The sequence below is a fragment of the Tenebrio molitor genome, chromosome 6 (genome assembly GCF_963966145.1).
Source record: "Tenebrio molitor chromosome 6, icTenMoli1.1, whole genome shotgun sequence".
In the NCBI taxonomy this organism is placed as follows: Eukaryota; Metazoa; Arthropoda; class Insecta; order Coleoptera; family Tenebrionidae; genus Tenebrio; species Tenebrio molitor.
In genome coordinates this window covers 14,797,519-14,818,892 of record NC_091051.1, presented here as the reverse complement: position 1 = coordinate 14,818,892, position 21,374 = coordinate 14,797,519, and the positions used below count along the sequence as shown (strand labels likewise).

At 35.7% G+C, this 21,374-nt stretch overlaps 1 protein-coding gene across 1 annotated transcript in view; it reads right to left on the bottom strand.

The window, feature by feature from the left end:
• Nucleotides 1–21,374, bottom strand: part of LOC138133897 (growth arrest-specific protein 2-like) — a 46,381-nt gene that overhangs the window by 8,274 nt on the left and 16,733 nt on the right. The window contains exon 2 of the mRNA XM_069051906.1: nucleotides 16,070–16,269. Coding sequence (XP_068908007.1) covers nucleotides 16,070–16,262 — 193 coding nt within the window. The 5' untranslated portion in view covers nucleotides 16,263–16,269. The remainder of the gene's footprint in view (nucleotides 1–16,069; nucleotides 16,270–21,374) is intronic.

The following is a 21,374-nucleotide window of genomic DNA, read 5'->3' as shown; positions in this document are numbered from 1 at the left end:
CGTGCACCTGGAAAGGAGAGAAAAGCCTCCTCGACGAGGGTATCTCATTAAAAAAAAATAATATGTGTCGTTTTTTAGTAGCAAAGCCCTCCAAGAATAGAACGAGCACGCACGTAGAAGGCGTGGATGTGCGGTGCAGCACGCACGACGCATTGATAATGTAAGAGACGGCCGTGTTGACTTCCTTCTGTTCCACTCGGAGTTCGGAGAGCTGAAAGACTCGCCCTGTACACAATGAATATTAATGTCGGTCCTTGTGATCGCGACCACGACCGTCGCGGCCCTCTTTCTTCCAAGGAACTCCGATTGACAGTTATGAATGTTCGGGCCACCGCTCCTCAACACTTGCTGGAAAATTCTTGCACAACACGCATCCGGGATGCAAATGAACACCAGTGACACATTTAAGTGTTGCAGAATGAACGAGATCATTGGACATTAGACCAGGAAGAAAATGCTATCCGGAAAATGAAAAACGATAAAAGAATGTAAGGGTTGTAGATGGGGGACAAGAGGAGTGGAAAACAGGTAGTGTTAACATAGATTAAACAGGGGAGGCTAGAAATGGTCTATAAAAAAAGGTGTAAAGAGGAAATTTTATGAGGAAAAAGACGAGGAGAAAGGAAATTTAATAAGGGAGGAGTTATTTAATACCCTCTGGTAAACCTAATGACTAGTTTATATCCAGACAATTTTATTACTGCGCGTTCTGTTCAAAATTAATTATTGTGCACTGGAAGGACTGGAAGTTTTTGAAAAATATTAACATTCCTGTAGCTCACATATGTGAGTTAAAAAGTTTTCAATTTCACCAATCCTATACTCCAATTTTTTTTTAAATCAATTGTCAAAGTGTTGTCATGTTGGTATAAACCACTGGTTATTTGATAGTTATTAGATTGGCAACGTAAAATGTCAACTGTATGTCAGTCATGTGAAGGCGCTTGCGCTATTGAAGCCGCAATTACATTTAAAAAAAAATACAAAGTTAAATGAGTCTCCGAAAACAAGGATCTAAACAACGAGAAAAATTGGCTATGATTAGATTACGTGACGAAATGCAGACAGAAAAACCGACCATGCTAAATTGCAGTAAAGATGCACACAAGCACACATCATATTCGAGGTATGTATTTTCTTTTAATATATGGGTTGGTAATTGCGAGGAACTGATTAGAGAGGACTGGAAAAAATTGATGGGAAATCTACCAATTGAGGAAATTCCTCTTCCGCAGAATCATATTCAGAAGACGATTGGGGGTTAGATTCTGAAAATGAATAGGTAAACTGCTTATATAACCCATTAAATAAATTCCCATTTTCCCGTATATGTTCAGTTGCACTTTTTAGTGTGATTATCGTCTTTATTTCGTGTCTTTTGGTATAAAATTTGGTTGCACCTGAAACTTTTCTGACATTTGAAAATTACTAATATAACCTCAAACCTGATCTAGGGCGATTTTACGATAGAGGTGTCCCGAAACGAAAGGTTTTAGGGTGGTACAGCCATTTTAGTACAGCCTGGTCTTTGAGGGAATTTTGACATTGACAATTGATTTAAAAAAAAAATTGGACTATAGAAGCCCGTCCACAGGTATTACTAATAAATAGGATAGGTTGCAAGACAGCAAAAATAATTATTGATATCGCAACATAATTCGAAATCTCGGCAACGCAAAATTGCGGTCATCCTACCTTGACGGTGGTCAACTCTGATTAGTCAAGTTTAGGATGTCTTTTCTCGATTATCGCTTGAGATAGGACTTTTTTTCTTTAAAATTCAGATTATCACATTTATCCAAATACTCTCTTTGTTCTCTGTGGAAGCAGTTCTGAGACACCCTGTATACATATATTTTTTAATAATTTAATTTTTAATAATTCTTCATCGATTCTTACGTAATAATGTTGAAATTTGTGTTAATTTGTCCAACCTTTAAAGAGTAAGATGATTAAAAATGTTTTATGTGGAATTGCGAATTAAGTTTATTTTATGTGGTCTGGAAGAAACACATGGTACATTAATCCACCTCGAATAAAAATTGAAGGGTACGGTAAGTCTGCAAAAAAAAGTCCAGTTCACAACAGCACTGCTCTTATTTATGATACAAAATGGGAACAAAATACAGAGCTCGTTACGAAAATGAGTGGCCATTATGTATACGGTACCGCCGGTGTGAAAACGAAAGCAAAAACAACCGACCGGATTTAAAAATCATGCAAATTAGGCCCGCTTCACACTATTCCATCTTCACCCCCACCACGACGTTACAATTTGATCGAAACGCCCTAGGACCTTCGGATCGAGAGATTTACGGTGCAGAAACGTGACGTCGCGTCTTGACTTCAGCTCCACCTCGTGTCCTGACCGTGCTCGCCAGCAGCTAGTTTCTTCTGAAGACGGCACGAAATTGTTGGTTCGTTCCGAGATAAGGAGTTGTCAAGTCGCAGACTAATCACGTGCTAGTTCCGGCCAATAAAAATCCCGTCCGTCCGGTGTACCGGTTCTGGTATCGGTCCAGAACGGTACACGGAATCTCAAGGGAAAAACTGGTGTGAACCATGCAAACACATTGACCCAGTCCTGTCGCCAGACGTCGCAAATTACCACGACCACGTACCGAAGTCGTTATAGTACAACACAATTCGGCCGTATCCTGCAGAATCGACATTCACGATCCGTTATCCTCGAGGGCGAACTTCTCGATTTACAACGGAACTGTCACTTTGTAAATACCACGACGAGCGGACGTTTCCATTTCGCCGGTTCAGATTTTTTCCTAAATAAAACGAACGGATCGCTAAAAATCAAAGACAATAGGATTTATTCCTTATTTCTCTCCTACTTTCTCCTGACCAAAGTGAACACGGTTTTAATGGTTCGCTGCCTTATACGAGTTAAATTTAAACCGAACCACACGCGTTGCAAATGTTAAGGTTTTATTATTTCCAGTTGCTGGTCCCATTATGGTCGCTCAAAAAGGAATTCGTTACTGGATCGGGAACGGTAATGAATTTGAGACTGCGAAGCTAGAACTAATTAAGCCGGACGTTAAATCTTCAACCGGATTGTGGACATTTTTACGAGCGAAATGGCGGATGCGCTGGGTCTGTGACTCGTTCTTCGGTAGATGCGGCAAGGATTCCGAAAGGAACTGCGTGAGATGGTTCTGCATTTCATTTTGCCACCCCAAATTCCGGAGCGGATTTTAATTGCAAATATGTTTTTGCGTTTTCATGAAATAAGTAGGTACCATGATGTTAGTAGAGAGATTAATATGACCTAATTTACCAATGGACTTTTGGAATATATAGATATGTTTATATAGACAAACGATTAAATAAATAGATAAAGAGATTACTGCCATAATGAATCCGGAAAGATTAACATTTTGACAACAAGAAAAAAGTCCAGAAAGATTTAAACCCAAGAAAATTCCTTGTTTTTTCTACTTATTCTTCTTATCAGTGTTCCAAATACTTGACTGATAGAGTTTAACACTTACCTATATGTTTTTCAATGGTTTCAGCTTTTCTTCCATTTTTTACACAGAACCGAAAAATCTAGATCTGAGAATGTTTTCCTATTATTTCTCCTGCCAACATTTCGTCTAGTGTCTAGATATCTTGCAATTTTTATCCGGAATCTGTAACTCGTCTATCTTCGTTTCTTTTTCTTCTTTTACATTTTTCAAGTATATTTTAATCCATCCTCTTATTCCTTCCATTCTTATTTCGGATCCACATAAATACCTCATTTTCATCCAACTTTTAAATAGCATTTCCCTACATTATTTTCCCATTTCCTTGGTAATCACTGACTACATATTAAAGGATATAAGCGAAAACTAGAACGAGATTAAATTCATCGATGGTTTTTACTTCTACGTTCCTTGAGGACAGTATGGTAATGGGATCAAAAAATCATGTCCCAGGTAACATCATTCTGATTGTCTTATCCTCACGCAAAGAAATAGTAGTTTATTTAACGAGTGCCAAAAAAGCCCAATTTACACACAAACGAGTTGAATACAACGTTTTTTTGTTCGACGAGCCCCTTAAAGGCTCCAAACCTCTTAAAATCTTTAAAATTAGCTTGACGCTTCGTTTTGACAAGTTGTGACATTTATCAAAATCCGTTCACACAGGACAAAATTCTCGAATTCTGACAGTGTCGAACAAAAAAGTTGTTTTCCCCCATAGCGGCTGTGCGTATGTCTATCAGTCTGTGAAATTTTCTTTCGTTCACGACCACTTTTGTAAAATTGCACCGACTTAATTTTTTTTTTGTCTCAATATGGACTCCAGACTTATTGACCACTGAAGGAAATATCTACAGGGTATTTCACGCGTGATAATGAGCCCGGCGGAATAGAAAATGCAACCCACATTAGGAGGAAAGCCGGATAATTATCGCCTCCATGTCCAGGTTTACGTCCCACTGTATTGTGAACGTACTACAGATTACGGATCACGGTTCAGCTGTTTACGTTTTTACACGAGTGGTGCGTTCACAATCGACTCTTCAGCGCCAACTTTGAGGTGAAATTTAAAAAACTACACGATATATTATAGCAATATTATCCAAATATCTTAAGGGCTTTTTGGAAATTCTATAAAAAAAATATTTTGAAAAATAATTTCAGAACATAGAAGTCATGCATGGTTCTCCATACCGGTATTTCAGAACTGACACTAATTCGTTTTCTTTTGTTTTTGCAATTATGATAGAATAAAAATGGAAATAGTGTTGAGCCGCATGAAGATCCTTGTGTCATTGCAGTATCACAAATGTTTTTGTGACCTCGTATCATTAATCGCTTATCTTAATTTTTTCTTTGAATCTTAACAAAATTAACTCAATTACATAGATCTTGGGCTAGATGAAAATTCTTCTTGTAGCTCTAACATCTTTTGATACCTTCTTGTGAAAGATTCCTTTATTTAATCCCGTAATCCTTTTACTTCTGTTTTTGTTAGTAGATTCTTTTATTCATTTATTTTATCGTTTCTCACATTTATTATTCACAATTTCCCACCACTGTTCTCAAAAAGACATAGTCACCCAGATACAAATATAAATAGGCACATGCACGCTGTCAATTCTTCTTTTTAATTATTTTACCACTTTTGCTCCTTTCTCTTATCTTTCTATACCACTGTTTTTTACTTTTATTCTTCTATAAGATTACCTTTTACATGCTTTCCACCGTCTTATTTTCTTATCACTGTGGATGGATGGACTCTTATCTACTTTTCCTCATGATCACTTAAAATCCAGAAACAACGTGTGTTACTTTTTTACTTAATTGCTTTTGTACTAAGTATCTGACGTCTCTGATCTTTCTGTTCTCACTTGAGATTACTCTTTACATCCTGTAAATCCTGTTTGCGTCTGTAATTTGCTCTTTTATTTCTATCCAACACGGTCCAAAAGACTGAATCTCCACGCCCTGAAGAACTTTTACCCCACATACAGTTAGCCATTCATCAATTCGTGTTGCCACCCATAATTATTCAAATTCCAGACAGGTTTTTTAATTAAAAATACGCTGTCCGATCTGAGCTCGGACGACGGAAGTGTTAAATAATAACTGCAGTGCTGGCAGGGAGATTAAATTTGGAACGATTCAGTAATTTCACTTAAATCCCTAGATCCGGACTATTAATTCAACAAGCTGCACAAGCGAGAACGACCTGTAGGAAACAATTCGATCTATAAATTTTCCGTAAAAGTTTCATCAGAACAATAGAATACTTGCACTGTTAATTACAATTATGTGAAAAGTATGTTTTTAATTATTACAGTCCCAATATCTTGCACGGCTTGTCGGGTGCGGTTTCACATATTCTGCAATTCTGCTGTTGTTAATGATATGGGAGACGCCCCTCTTTCCTGCCTTCAATGCAAATGCAAGGCTTCCGTATCGCAATCACGACCGGGATGGATTAATCGATCAACAAAAATGCGCATTCCTTTGGAGGCTTCACTTGAAAGGGGTTCACGAGATTAAAGCGCTTCTCTAGCCCCGAATCGAGCATGTAAAAAGACCCGTTTCGATAAGCACAAGACCCCGAGACAAATTCCCGTGGGATCACTTGCACAGCGGAAGCAAAAAATTTCAACGAGCACTCGTAGTTTCCAGGCTGGACGCCATTCACACCCTTCTCGTCTGATTCCCGACGATCTGACAGGTCGCATAAATTCCTCCGACTTGCGTGACTCTCCCCCAGTTATGGGATGGTTTTCCATCGACCAAACATGTAAATTTACGAATTTATCATCGTTCGATTTTGACTGAAAGCTTGCTCATTTTTGTGTTAAATCTGTACCCATCGTGTGTCACACCTTCCTTCTTCGTGTTGCAATTTGCTCCACAATCCTGGTGCACGTCTGGGTACCGCAAACAATACCGCTTGTAAGTGTGAGCCCGTCTCGATTTTTATGGAGTGTCTGCGGGTCAGAGGTCGCCTTGTAAGACAAAGCCCTTCTCTCTCCGTGACCTGTCACATGGGTTCTCATACACTATCTGTTCTTCTGACACCGTCCAGATGCTTCGACTCGGGTTGCACGCCCCTTCTGGAGCGTGTCAATCCACCGGTTCATTAGTCTCCCGTCAAGTTGACGGGATAAATGGCGAAACGTTGTTGTTTATGGGTCGGATGACTCTAACAATTAACTAATTGAAAATCTGAATTTGTGCAATGACGAGGTCGCGAGCCTTTTCATTTTCCAACGGCGGATTGTTAGCGGTCCCGAAGGTTCGTGTTGCTCAATAAAGACGCAGACAATGGCCAACACACCCTACCTTACTCAGGAAATGGAGCAGTGCTCATTTCCTCTGCCACTTTGAATACTATCAACCGTGTGCATATTACGAGCGATGACTCGTGGTAAGAGGTTGTGTACATAAATGTGGTTTTCACCGCAGACTGTCGATCAATCAGGACAAAAAGCCCTCATTTATCAATGCTTGCGGCAACAAGGCTCCAAGCGAAAGTGCTGAAATATGGATTCTGCGACGGATCATGCTGCTGAATGGTTATCGATTCTCGCTGTTTTCACGTACCGTAGCACAAAATAAACCAATATTAGATTTTTCAAAAAAAAAAACATTTATATAACTGGAATTTTATATGTTTCGAAAATCAATTTGTATTAACCACGCTACTTATTTTTAACTTGACTGAAAGTTTTAATTCGAAATTTTTTATCTTTACAGAGAATACTCGCGAGGTCTGAATAGTGAGAATAAATTTTAAGAACAATTTAACCTGTTTCAGGCGAACAAAAGTTAGTCAGTTAGTTTTTAAGTTCACTGCATTAAATCCAAGACGAAACCTGTCCTAGACAGTTAATGCCGATTCTAGGGAACTTTCAAAAAACTGAATTGGTTATTAATACTTAAGACATCAAAAGTTACGAAGAAAGTTGATGATATTTTCACCGAAATCTAACACAATAGACCTCAAAAATTCGAAAGTGATTATTAATTGTGCTCACGGTGAGCCATAAATGAAATGCATGCCTCAAGAGACAAGATGTTTCGAAAATTTTATTCCATTTCTAATAATAATAAAATAGTTGCCATTTTCTCGACTGCAGTTGTTAGACTTGTCAATTTGTCTGCAAAAATATTTTGTTGCTTTTCAAATGGCTACTTAATTCAGCATTATGAATATTAAAATAGCATTAAGAGTTGTGTTTACATCAATAATCATTTAGAGAAGAAGGGTTATAATTTCTCATTAATTTTAATCACACTACGGCATCCAATTAGTCTGATTGGTGGAGGCGTAAATGGAAGGACGACTTAATATTCATTCTTACTTGCATTTTTCATCAGTTACGTTTGTCACTGAAGAATTAACCCATCAATATACAGCACTAGTATAAAGTAACGAACACAGTTCCTTAAATTGTGTCGTTGACTTTTGGCACAAATTCTCAAACAGGACAATTTGTAATTTTAAGTTGTCTTCTTTTGGCACTTTTTTATTACATCCAGTGGCGCCGCACTCACAATTTTTAAATAGCAATAGGGGACAAATATTATATTCGGTCTTTTATTCTCCATTTAAGAAAGGATATCAGTCAATTTCGATGACATCGACGATATTTAAACACGAAATTCGGTAACCTGCACACAAAATACCATTTGGCTCTCTGTCAAGAAGTTGATGGATCTGATTTTGAAAATTTAACATGATGAGTAATTTTTACTTATACAGGGTGTTAGTAAATGGTTGGGAATAAATTTCAGGGTGAATTCCTTACGAAAAATGTGGCTTAAAACCGGAATAAAGTTTTTCGTTAAAATGAGTAGTTTTCTCAAAAAAAAAAAAAAAAATGTCCAATGTTGGATAATTTCTCTAATTAGTTCATTTGTCTGCCTAAAATCGCATTAGTTTTGAATTTTTTTTTTAAATTCAACGTTCCACGTTTAAATTTTTTCTTTAAACCATTATTATTTCGCAGTAATACAAAAAAAAATACGGATATGCCAGAATACATTTTTTTTTCTTTTTTTGAGAAAACTACTCATTTTAACGAAAAACTTTATTTAGGTTTTAAGCCACATTTTTCGTAAGGAATTCACCCCGAAATTTATTCCCAACCATTTACTAACACCCTGTATGTATATACTAAAATTTACTGACACTTTTTTCTTTTAACCGATCAATTCAAAAAAATGTTTCACTATTGGATAAAGGATAAAAAGTCCTTTCAAAATAGTTATTTGTGTTGTAAGGACAAAAAAAAATAATTCGGACGATTTGCTGAAAATTGCTGGACGAGGCAAAGTCGAGTTAAGCAACAGCAATGAGCCTGAAATATTGTTTTCGTCCAGGTATCATATTTTTTTGAAAAAATACGGGGTGTTAAAAACTTCCTTAACAACTTTGGATATTGTCAGAGTGTTATTAACAACTTAACCGTTGTCGATTGTTGAACGTTATTCATATCGGACGAAAAATATTTTTCGGCGTAGGACGAAAAATAATGCTTTTATACAAATAACCTACACATTATATTTGTAATAAATTTACGCAAATTGATTATTAATTTCCAATTTTTAACTCTCTTTGCTTCCACCTCTTTACCATTTATTTCCATAATTTTTTCCCATTTTCTTCCAATATTTTCTTTTCCATTCTAATTATTCTTCTTTGACATTTATTCACTCATATTTCTCCCCTTTAAAAATTCGCAAGGGTCGGAAATTTCCTAAACATCGTCTAATGTTTACGTTGACCATTTCTGGTAAAGTCACGGCCAAATTTTTCTACCGATTTCTCACACCCACACCGTCGCCCTTGACCCTTTCTTGTTTCGTGAACGCCTGTTATAAAACTTTTCCCGTAAAAAATCGCAAAACTAGAAAAACGAATGTTTTCGACATCGATCGACGACTTTTCCGCTCAAACCGGCAATTAAACGCTGAATCGATTCTCTCCAATCTCCTCAACGTCAGTTCCCACATTCTAACTTGAATTTACCATATTTAGAACCGATCCAATCGGCACATCTCTTCCTTGCGAATTTTGTAACGAAGCACGGTGCCGCTTCTCGTTCCTGTGCGGCTAATCAACAACCGACAAAAATAATAACATAACAGTAAATACGAAGAAACGATGCAAGAATAATTCTTTCGGCATATCATTGGCCTCTCGCCGTTTACTATTCATGGATCGTATAACCCTGTTTGCACTTTTTACGATGGGATCGTCGCACACCCATTCCTTAACAGTACTTCGGTCGTTTTTCTCACAATTGGCCAATTTCCGACCGAGATCTTCTTCAATGACAATCCATCGACGTGTGGGCATCCGGTCGAGCGATCGTAGTACGTGGAGTACCGATTTCGTAATAACACCCGGCCACACCTCCACGCCAGTCAGTCACCTGGTTATGTCACGGCTGCGAACCCGCTCTTTGAGGTTATCTCCATCATGCGATCGACCATCGTGACCAAAACATTGCCGCCACCGTCGACGGCGGATCGGCCGACTCGGAAAATGCCAAAGACCACCGGACCCACGGCGAAAATTATACAGCTCGTCGCGGAGAAAAAATTTGCCGATTTGTAATTTACATAAGGAAACCAGAGTACGGCCCACGTGCAATCGTGATCGAGATGGTTTCAAACATAGTCTAGATAATTATCGAAGATTTCGGGGGCTTTTTTCTGCGCATAATACGAGACATTATGTAACGTGTCCATCAATCGGGAAAGGACTGAAATTATTTTCAGGATGTGCCAGGTACCGTGTTCTATTTTCATATTGATTTCAATATTCGCGATGTTACGTCGAGATTGCGTTCATAAAAAGGCAAATTTATCTGTTTAATCACGATTTGCATTACCAATGTCAAACTGCTGCTTCCACAAGTCGACAAGGCTTCCTTCGTGTGCAAATTTACAACTTTATTCGATGGATCAAGACACAAATCTCAATCCTTCTCCCATCCTTACTGTATTTTCCTTACCTAATGACTTCCAAGAAAGTAATAAAAATGGTAATTTGGGGAAAACATTTGCCTGGATTAGTCTGTTTTATTCATGAAATGGTCAATCTTTTTTGAGAGCCAAAGCGAGATCGTGATTTTGGTTAATGGTAAATGGTAATAGTAAAGGGTGACGTTAATTGTTTCACTAGTTATGGTGTTCCTCTGTTTATTATAGTAATCTGTGGTAACAGCAACGCAAAGATGTTTAAATGCAAATATGGTGAAAATTTATGAGTTGCAAAAATGCTTTGAATAAAATTTCTAGGAAAAGACAGGGCTGATGCGTCAAAGTGACCAACCCTTTCCTACAAAGAATTTTAGAAAGTCACCTTGTTGTAAATCTTTAAATGTACTCGTACCTGTCGTCAGTTTGGAATTCTTAAAATTGGATTCCAACAATACAATAGACGAAAGAATTTACATATCTAAATTTGTTCAAAATTGGGTCAGACAAAAAAATAGACGTTATGCCTTAATAATTTCTTAATTTAAATCCGAAAGGAAGCAGCAGAAAAAAATATTTGACAGTTTAATTAAAAACTATGCTTAAATGTTGTTCCGTGTATGTAATTGGAACCTACCTAAACAGTTGAAACAGAAAGTTTTTAATTTTGTTACTTGGCTCTACATTCTTAAACTTTTTGCTTTTACGTCCTGTCTTTGTACGTAAAAACGATTCCATTAAGTAGTTCCTAAAATTTAAAAAAATCTAGATACCTATAACTGCTAATAATTAATTTTTTAGGCACCCTTAATGAAAAAGGTAATTTTACGTACTCCCAAGCGGACGAAAAGTAACTCTTTTTCGGCCGCACTTTTCTGACCCTTGACCGTGGCGCCATCTGTTGGTCTGTTTAGTAAGTTAACAACGAACCCGACAAAACCGAATACACCGACTGAAAACATGAAAATTTGACAATTAAATTTAATCAAAGTATTTTTTTGCCCGAAAAAGTGTATCGTTTATTTCTGGTGTTTACTTGATAATGTGCATCTTAGCCAAAACGTGCCTTTTGTACTCGCCTGTTTGCAAGTCTCGGCTCCGCCTCGACTAGAAAACCCAGACTCGGACGAAAAAGATGCACTTTTTGGCCTTGATACACAAATAACTACATATATATATTCTAAAATTCTTGCTAAACATATAGGTGCGGGTACTGCTTCCGAGTATGTATTCACAGAAAAGTCTTACTTTTATAAGACTGAAAATAAATAAGCCCTATTTTGTTACTAATTATGAATTTATAATTTGCTTGTAAATTTACAATTTTCTATTTATGGATATTCTAATTTATTGACGTAATTTTAATTGATACAAAGATTGTTGCACCTATTGCGTGACTTTTATACATCCTTTAAAAACATACACAAATGAATTAATTTTATTCAAAAAGTTGGAACAGATTAATTATAATTATTATTTCTTAAATAATCTTGATAATTACCTATCTTACAACAATTAATAGAGATTTTGCAATTTTAATTCTAAAATACATTTTACCATCTCTAAAAATAAAGGAGAAAATATTTGAAAATGGACAACTTTTATCAGTTACAGTCATTGTTTTTTAGTCTTTATCAACAACTTGTATATCCATTAATAATCCATTGTTATGTACAGTGAAGTAATGACAAAATATATAATTAAACCGCATTTTTCGCAGAACAAATCAAACAAACCTTATCAAGATAGAATTAAGAACATTTCATTTAATTTCAATTTAAATCTGATTTGATGATCTCATAAAAACTACTCCTATTATTTATTTGAAGTTCGTCCACTCCGACCTACATAAAATTTGCCGCCCCGCTGTTCAAAATTAATCTCCCGACAACTCTCGACACGAAAAGAAAATTGCAAGTTGACATTTCACACTTTTCATTCACCGTCCGTCGTTATCTCGTTGTCCTCATGTTGGCATCGAAAAAAACGGCATCATTAAATTTTATTGCGCGCCTTATTGTTTACAACTTAGATAACCACCCACGTTAACCTTTGACGTACGTAAATTAGCGAAACAAAGTACATAGTCGCATTTACGGCGGAACATAAAATTAAATTAAACATGTGGACCACAATGACACAGTGTAAAGGGCAAATTACAGCGAAATTGAATAAACACAACGCGACCGTTACATAATAAATTACTTATTTATCGACGAGGAATTGCACAAGTGATTGAGAAAACTTCCTGTCGTCATCTATTAAGTGCGCGGAATGTGCCACCGCACACCTAAAGACAACGAAAATTTACTGTGCTCGGCTGAACATGTGCGTTTTATTTTCTGTAAACAATACAGTAATTGATAAGTTCAATTAATAGAGCATGTGTTGTACGGTATTACTGTCAGTGACTCATTGATTTTTTTGTTCTTGCATGAGTATTGTTCACTTGGCACCATAAACGGGATAATCTTGCAATTGATTAACTGATGGACCAACAGCTTGACATTTTGCACGCTGACAAGGATCATACTCTAGATTTTCTGCTTTTTCTTTGGAAGAGCTATTGAAAGTTTTCACAAGGAAAATTGATGTGAGTGCTTTCAAGCGAACCCCTATGACTTTTTTTTGGAGGATTTGTAACAGATGAAAACTACTTACAATAATTTGTCGTCATCTTTGGCTGCTACTCTATGATCTTGAAACGTCTTCTCAACAGAAGATGTCTTTTGCAAGATGTACTCGCTTAGTATAGTCCTCCTTTATTTTTGTTTTTATTTACTAACATTTTATCATTCAAATTATTTAGCAGAACACAAGGCAGGTGCTAATCGCTTGAGCTAACATCTGCAAGGTACAATATAAGAAACACAACTTCCCTCCCAAGTAAAACCGTTTTCTAGTCGTGTTGTGTCTTCTGAGCTTCAAAATCAACAGCTTTGCTGTTCTTAGCCCAACACGTATCCATTTCCACTAACATCGTAACATCCAAATAAAATTCTCAGTTTTCCACCAGTTGATATTATTGACATTATCTCAACAGTGTCAGAAGACAATCGTGTATAGGTAAATCGTGTCGAGCTTATGTTCCACAGCTTTAAAATCTTTCCTCACTTCTTCAGATGGTGACACAATTCTAGTGAAGCTTTCAATATTTTTATGATCTCGTCTTTCGTCATTGGTGTAATCAAAACAAATTCAACGAGACGTCTTTATTGATATTGGAGCTAATTCAACAGCAATGGATCCACACTGAGTCTTTCAAATGTCTTCGTCAGGACAGGATCGCTGATTCAGTGGTAGCATTTTCACCACTTACTTGTTCATTTCTAATAAATTGTCTATACGATACTGTGCAACAAACAAGGCGTTTTTGGATGCCTCCAGGTGTAAGAATAATACAACACTCAACTTATAATCCTGACTTGCATCTTGCGAATTTCATTTTGTTTCCCAGATTAAAAGCTAAGAGGCGTGGTTAGCGGTCTTCAAGTTCCGATCAAGTTGCTGGAAACTTTTGTAATGTTGTTTCTGAAGAAACTCAGTCGGAATTTTCTTGTGATATTTTAAAAAGCAATTTTTTCCCAAGATAATTCTTATCCTAATTATTATTTCTGACATCTTTTCCAAACTCTTCAAATCATCACGCACAATCTTAGGAAAGATTTCAATATCTCCACAATTTTGTCATTAATCTGTCCAATACAATACGTCTCCACTGCGATTCACCTTCACCAGTGGGTCTTTTGAATCAATTCTGAGTAGTCTATGTACTGATAACATATAATAATTTTCTTGCAAGCAGCAGTAGATGTACGAGTATAATGAATAAAAACTATTTTTTTAATTCCACTCGTAATACATAAATCAAACTTAATGATATTCATTTGAATGTGGTAATGACATACTTTACCGTACTAGTGTGGTAAAGTTAACTACAAGGTAAATTTTCGTACTTTTGTCGCGATTTCGATTGTATCGAAGTTGCGACAGCCGCATTTGCTGAAATTCCGATGCCGGAGAAGATACTTTCTGGTTTCAAACATCTGTATTTCCACAATGTTGACACAAGCGTCACGAAAATAAACAATACCTATCTCTAACCTACTATTGTGTAATATGTATTATTGTTTCACATGCGCTAATTAAATATTAATTACGAAAGCAATTGATAGTAGATAAAATATATGATAAATATGTAGTCATATCGTCGCTTCATATTAGGATGCCGGATGGGTTATCACAATTTTCCCATCTTGTAACAACATGACACGTTGCGACACTTATGTCGTAAACAACTATTATTTGAACATGATACAATCGAAAGCCGATCACATAACAAAATGGACTATTTACGGAAATCTTGTTAGATCCTAAACTAGATAATGTGATTGCAAAAGTTACTTTCAAAGTGAAGCTACAAAAATATACTCAAATAATTTATTGACTGACTGTTATTAACAGGAATTGGGAATTAATAAGGCTTCAATTAATTAAAATCTGCCTTTTAAGGTGTCCAGTAACAGTTTTGCAGACAACTTCAAAAAACAGGCCAAAGTAAATGATTTAATTACTAATAATTTAATTAAATGCCCACTTTCCTCTAGCTGGTTTCATTTTTCACAATTATTTTCGTTAATCGCAACTTCGCATTTAATTTCTTCGGCCGACGTGAGAGACAAAAATAAAATTTGAAATAAAATCACCGTAGACTGCACCTGCTCTGACAATGAGTGCAACTGAAAATCTCTCACTGACACGAGATAAAAATCTCACTTTCGTATACTTAATTGTTACGAAAGCTGCCACTACAATATTGATTTGTTTAGTTTTCCTCATTGTACCTCTAAGAACGTGAAGTTTTCACGAACTATTCCCACTCTAACAAAGAAGTAAACATTTTTGAATGCAACAAATTATGCATGCATGCAGAAAGTATTCCATGCAAAACATCAGACATTTCCCTGCAAATAATTCCGATCTCCGTTATTTTCCGTGTAAATTTTCAGCATTCTAAAATCGACTTAATGCAACGAACAATTTCAGGATGTGCGCTTTGTCATGAAGCGAATTAAGCGATATCTCAGTGGAGCGTACGAAGGACACGGAACAATTCCAACGCTGAAACGGATCCGCGAGACTTCAAGAACCAGATAATGTATTTTCATAATCGGATACTCAATAACCACTTGCAAAGTTAGGGAGCATTTTAAAGGCGTGTCAAATGAAGTTGATTTTATGTCGGAACAACCTTTAAGTGTTGTCGGCACGAAGTACACACGCTAAGGAGTCCGATGATGAAATGCATTCCGGAACTGATTCGAAGCCCACCAACCTCTGCGATCTCAAACGGATCAGTGAGGTGGACTTCCATATCGAGAAACCTGTCACACTGTAAAAATAGTAGTGACACTTGTAACGAAGAGGTGTACAAAGATTTGTTTACAAAACACACCGAAACGTTAGTAAATAGAATCTCCGGTTTGTTTATTTTGATTTGCGACACAGTTCAAACAAGCCGAAGATCTTTTCGGGTGAAGGTTTATTATTTGATCGTTGAAGAGGATCATGTTCCCGAAGCCACCGAAATAACGATCTGTTCCACCACTTACCGAGTGTTTTGTTGATCCAGTCGGCCAGGTCTTCTTTCAACGGATCGAGTTGTCTCATCTGGGCACTCATCATCCTTTCGGTGTACTCCTCGGCGAACTCTTCGTCAGGCTCGGGACGGTGGAACCCCGTCGGTACCGACATCGGTCCCCAACTGTTCCGGTTCCTCGACACGTTACTCCTTCCGAACGCCATTCTTCGACTGAAAACAATTAAACGATTGCAGACTTGCAAGCAAAGCGCATTGGCAGCAATTGCCGAGTGCACACTTTGTGATTATGCAAATTGATCGGTGTTTTGAAACGATCATCGAGTTAATTGAACCGTTACGATGATAACACCGCCACGGGACGTAAATTTTGCGTTATTTCAACACACTCAGGTAGACGGGTTGATGAAAATACGACAGGCACGTGGAAATTGTTTAATTTTCTCTTCTTCAACTATTATGTTTCGTGTGGTAACGTTTTAATGAACTTGCAACACATTAAATCGACATTTTCACTTGTGCTTTCGTTTATTATTTATGACCCTTAGCAAATTTACGGCCAACAGGTGCCAATACACTGCAATAATACACTGTTTAAAATTCGTTTCTGGGTCGATGGTATTAATGAAAACCTGTATAAAAAATGAGGTGTTAATTCTCACTGGAATACTTCTCAAAATGATGGAGTCTACGTGGCCGAAGCCTGTTTTGTCTGCATCGAACGACACAAAATTAGACTTCAAAGCGTTTCTCGAAATGTGCACAAAAAGTCATTTCTTAAAATAGGGCCCACAAGAAAACTCAAACATAAAACAAAAACAAAAAGAATCTTGGACCAAGTATATTAAACTTGATAATTTTTTATTCTGCTCTTCTTGCTTTAAATAATGTTTGACGCATTCATTTTACACCTCATAAATATTTTTACGGTTAATTTTTACAAAGTCTTCCAAACAAGACCACTTTATTGTTGCTAGACTTTGCTGTTTTGGTCCATTTTTGTCTTTTATGCGATTCATAAAACTGCACTTTTTCGTATTTTACGAACTTCTAATCTAACCCACCATTCACGAATACCATCGCTGGTAGCTGAAAGTTGGACGCAAAAGAATACGCAGGATGTGATATAATAATATCTAAACGATTTTTCAAGTTACACAATCTCCTTATAGGCGTAATTGCCATTTTATGAACTGCTAAGCTGTATAACGGGTTTATTTTTTTAACGGAACATGTCGTGTGGTATGGTTCAATATTCTTTCGCATTTTTTCTTGATTAATGATTTGTCAAAAAAACTTGAGGGTTCAAAGTGTCACGTCTATTTATAACCAAGAGGTCAACCTTCAAATTCATTTGGGTTTTTGTTGTCTGCTTCAGTTTTTTGTTCGAAAGACCTTAACAAGTGAAAGTTTGACGTTATCAAAACAGTATCAACAATTGGCAATAACAATTTTTGTTGCTCACCAACTACGTTGTTTGTTGATTGCCTCTAAGTATATTCCGTTCTCTTATTCCAACTTGCTCAAGAGGGATCCATTAAGGGTGACCGATACTGGCGAAGTGTTTCAGTTTTGCCACCTTTATAACGCAGCCACTAATACACAGTAGAGTATATAGATAAGTATGGAAACCAAACTGAATTTTTACCTGAAATAATAAGCCCTGAGGCCCTGACCGTTTCCATGCCCTTACCGAAAGGTTCTCGGAGTTTTATGGTTTAATCTGGTTTATCAGACAAACAATAAATACATTTCTTATTTTGTCTAAGAATGTAAGACATAATTTTCTTCTGGAAAATTGTCCAATAATAAAATTATTAATATTATAATAGATTAAAATGATCCAATAATATGAAGTCCCAAAATTCACGCCCATAAATAAATGTCTTTTTCGCATTAGACACATTAGACGTCGTATGCGAAAAAGACATGTTTTTGCAACGAATTACATACAAGATTTTTTCTAATTCCGTAAAGTATTAGGCAAAAAACAAGAAAAAAGAAATACAGGTTTTAATTTTTTTAATTCACTAATTTATTACTCCTATCATTCTATCACTCTCTATCTACTCCAATTCATTTATTACAAAAGTGATATTTATTGTTACAATTTTGTAGCGATTTTCTTGATCTGCGGTATAGCTGCTATACAGGGTGGACCATCGTATGGCATTTTTTAAATTTAACCTATTTAAAATGGTCACAAAAAAATGAAAAGTGGAGGAAATGATCTTCAATTTTGATACTACAACATGGCATAATTATTTTTTAGAAAACAAAATTGATGTGAAAGTTGATTTTGATAGCATTTTATTATCAAAGTAATAAAGCAATCCGGACTTTTTTCTTACAATCTCATCCACAGGGCAATGTTGATTATGATTATACAAAAGTTGCCATTTAAATCAGGATAATAACTGAATAAACTGACATTTAACATCTACGAGCAAAGTAGTAGCATATTTATGGTAGTATTTTAAAATGATAGAAATCATCACACGGTGGTAAAGTTTGATTTACAAGGGGCTCCAATAGCTTACAAATCCAGGACCGCGCCGCCAGTTATGATTTACAGCTGGTTGTTTGCGGTAAGTGACCATTGTCAATCACAATCAGGAATATGACCCATCGAGGATCGTCGTCATAAATTACTCACATTTTGGTACCAAAAATTATTACGTCAATTAATTTGAAATCAATGCTTCCTTCATAATTTTTAATATCAGAAATGAGTTCTCTGTGGTATTTTCAATCCAGGGAGTCGATAAAAAAATTAAATAATTCTAATTTTTTCATGTTTTAGCGTCCTGACGCCATTTGGAGCGTCTGTTTGAAAAAATAAAAAATCCATGTTGTAGTACTTTCAGTGTAGATCATTGACCGCAAAATTCAAATTTCTAGAATGATTAGAAATATGGTTTATTGAGAAAATGCTATACGATGGTTCACCCTGTATGTATATCCAGTTTATTACCTGCGAAGTCGCAGCCAGTTATCAACGATTTGAGCAATGGCTTGCGTTTTTTAAAAGTTTCTTTTACATGATGAACTGATGAGATCAATTCAATACTTTGATTCTTGTTACTAAATCATTTCTGTTATCGACGGAGTCAAATAGACATTGTCTAGAATGCACTTTTATTATTGTTTAATGTGACTGCTTGATCAAAAAAAAAAACCTTATTTTTAATTTCTTCTTTTTATTTCTATGCATGAACATGTTGTTTACATTTTCATATTCTAAATAAAAATCTCTATAAAACTGAGCAAAAAAAGTTAATGGTGCAATTTGAAAAAAAAAGTTGACTATCATTTGTCAAAAACAGAACTCAAGAACAAATATTGGATCAATTCAAATTGTAGCCCATTTAAAACGATTTTGCTTGACACATCAATTATTAAAATCGTCTGAAAAATAAGGAAGTTACAGCACCAAAGATTTTTCATAATACACCCGGTATATATGTTATATAATGTTAATGACGTTGACGTAATAATGTGCGGACTAAATTAGACAACAATTTATTCATTATTTTTATACGTACATATTTTTAAAAAAACCTAATATTTAATTCCAAAAATTAGTTTTCATAAAAAAAAAGCAAAAATTAATTCGCTCTGTACGGTCATAGTTTATATTAGAATTTCTGAAGAAATTCGAATAATACCGGGACAGGGTATTATCTGTAAAGTCATAAAATTTCCTGGTTGAAAACTGATCGGCGGCCCAAACTAACCCCCGGATTTGTCCCGTTCCTAAACAGGTAGGTAGTTTTGAAATCGGAGAAAAGATGTGCCTCTACTGCCTCTGGTGGCAAAAGCGATGAACTAAAACCGTTTTTATTCGCAAATTTATAAATGAATAACTTCCACAACTTCTGTTTTTTTTAATTGTTATTTAATGTAGTAGGTAAAGGTAAATATATTGTATAGAATTACAAAATATTCTAACGAAATGTTCGCCTGGAAGACGAAAAATTTAACTTTTACATTAAGCTCAATATAAAAAAAAACAAATGTTTCATCCACAATTTCACAACGCAGCGGACTCAGTAAACTTATTTAGATTCATTCTACAAAATCTGGAAGCATAATATTGAAATTTAGGTAATAAAAAATCGAATTAAAGCCGCGCACTTTAGGTTTTTATCATATCATCAGACAATCTTTTTTTCTTATAAAAAAAAGTATAACGCTGCGGTCTGGAGAATTAAAAAACCTTTAATTTGATGTATGACACTTGACGAATGATTGCGTATTAACTGAGTTCTTTGCAATTAATGAAATACACTCTAGTCAACGCTGGTATCGGTCACCCTTAAGTGCAAGTGTGAAAGTAAAATTTTAATTAATTTAATTTTTGGAAAAATCGAAAAACGAACCACAACGTATCATTTAAGTAATCAAAGTGTCTACAAAACATTTTGTGTTATTTTGCTTTACACCTGTAGAGATCACGTCATGGCCCAATCTTAATGTACTTTGACATATACTAAAGGAGTGGGTGATAAGCAGATGTAATTTTTTTATTTCTATTTTATGGAATATCAAATTCGGAGGGATTTCCAATGGACATCATATTATTGCATTTTCAATGTCTTGTTACATAAATTAAATCTAAATAAAATATAATACCACCCAAATACGGCAAGTACACATCATGTGTCTTTCAAGTTATCTTTTTGTCTTTGTATGGTGGTGCGGAAGGTTCCATTTAAAGAGTCTTTATGGTGTAAATATTAATGTTATTGTTTACAGTTTCTAGGAAGTTAAGGTGGCGTCCACAAAAAATAATGCTGGAGGGTACGCAATTACGTAAGTCGTTAATTGCACTCTCAACATTTATAAAATATCAGAATCATTGGTCACGGATGATGGCTTGTACGACAAATTAGGCAAAAATCATACCTTTTTACAACAACAATCGGATATGGTCTTACACCATTAAACGTGTATTCCACATCACTTTTTAATATCCATAAAATTGAAATTGAACACGACGCAATTACCAGTCACGAAAAGTTAGATTTTCGTTGAGCACTTCCTAATTCCTGAAAATTATAATCTCAACGGTGTACAAAATATTGCACGATGTTGTTAAGTTATGGTCATTTCAGTTGGAAATCTTGGATAATTAAGCATTAGGTACAATGGTTGCGTTACGTCTCGACGAAAGGAAATATTAATATGAACAATTAAAGTTTCCTTCGTTATAATGTGAAAATATTAATTGTTCACTTTTAAATTAATCCTATTAGATTACAATGTGATTAACAAGGTTTCGCGTTCTGACAAGCAATTTGCCGCAATCACGCCAT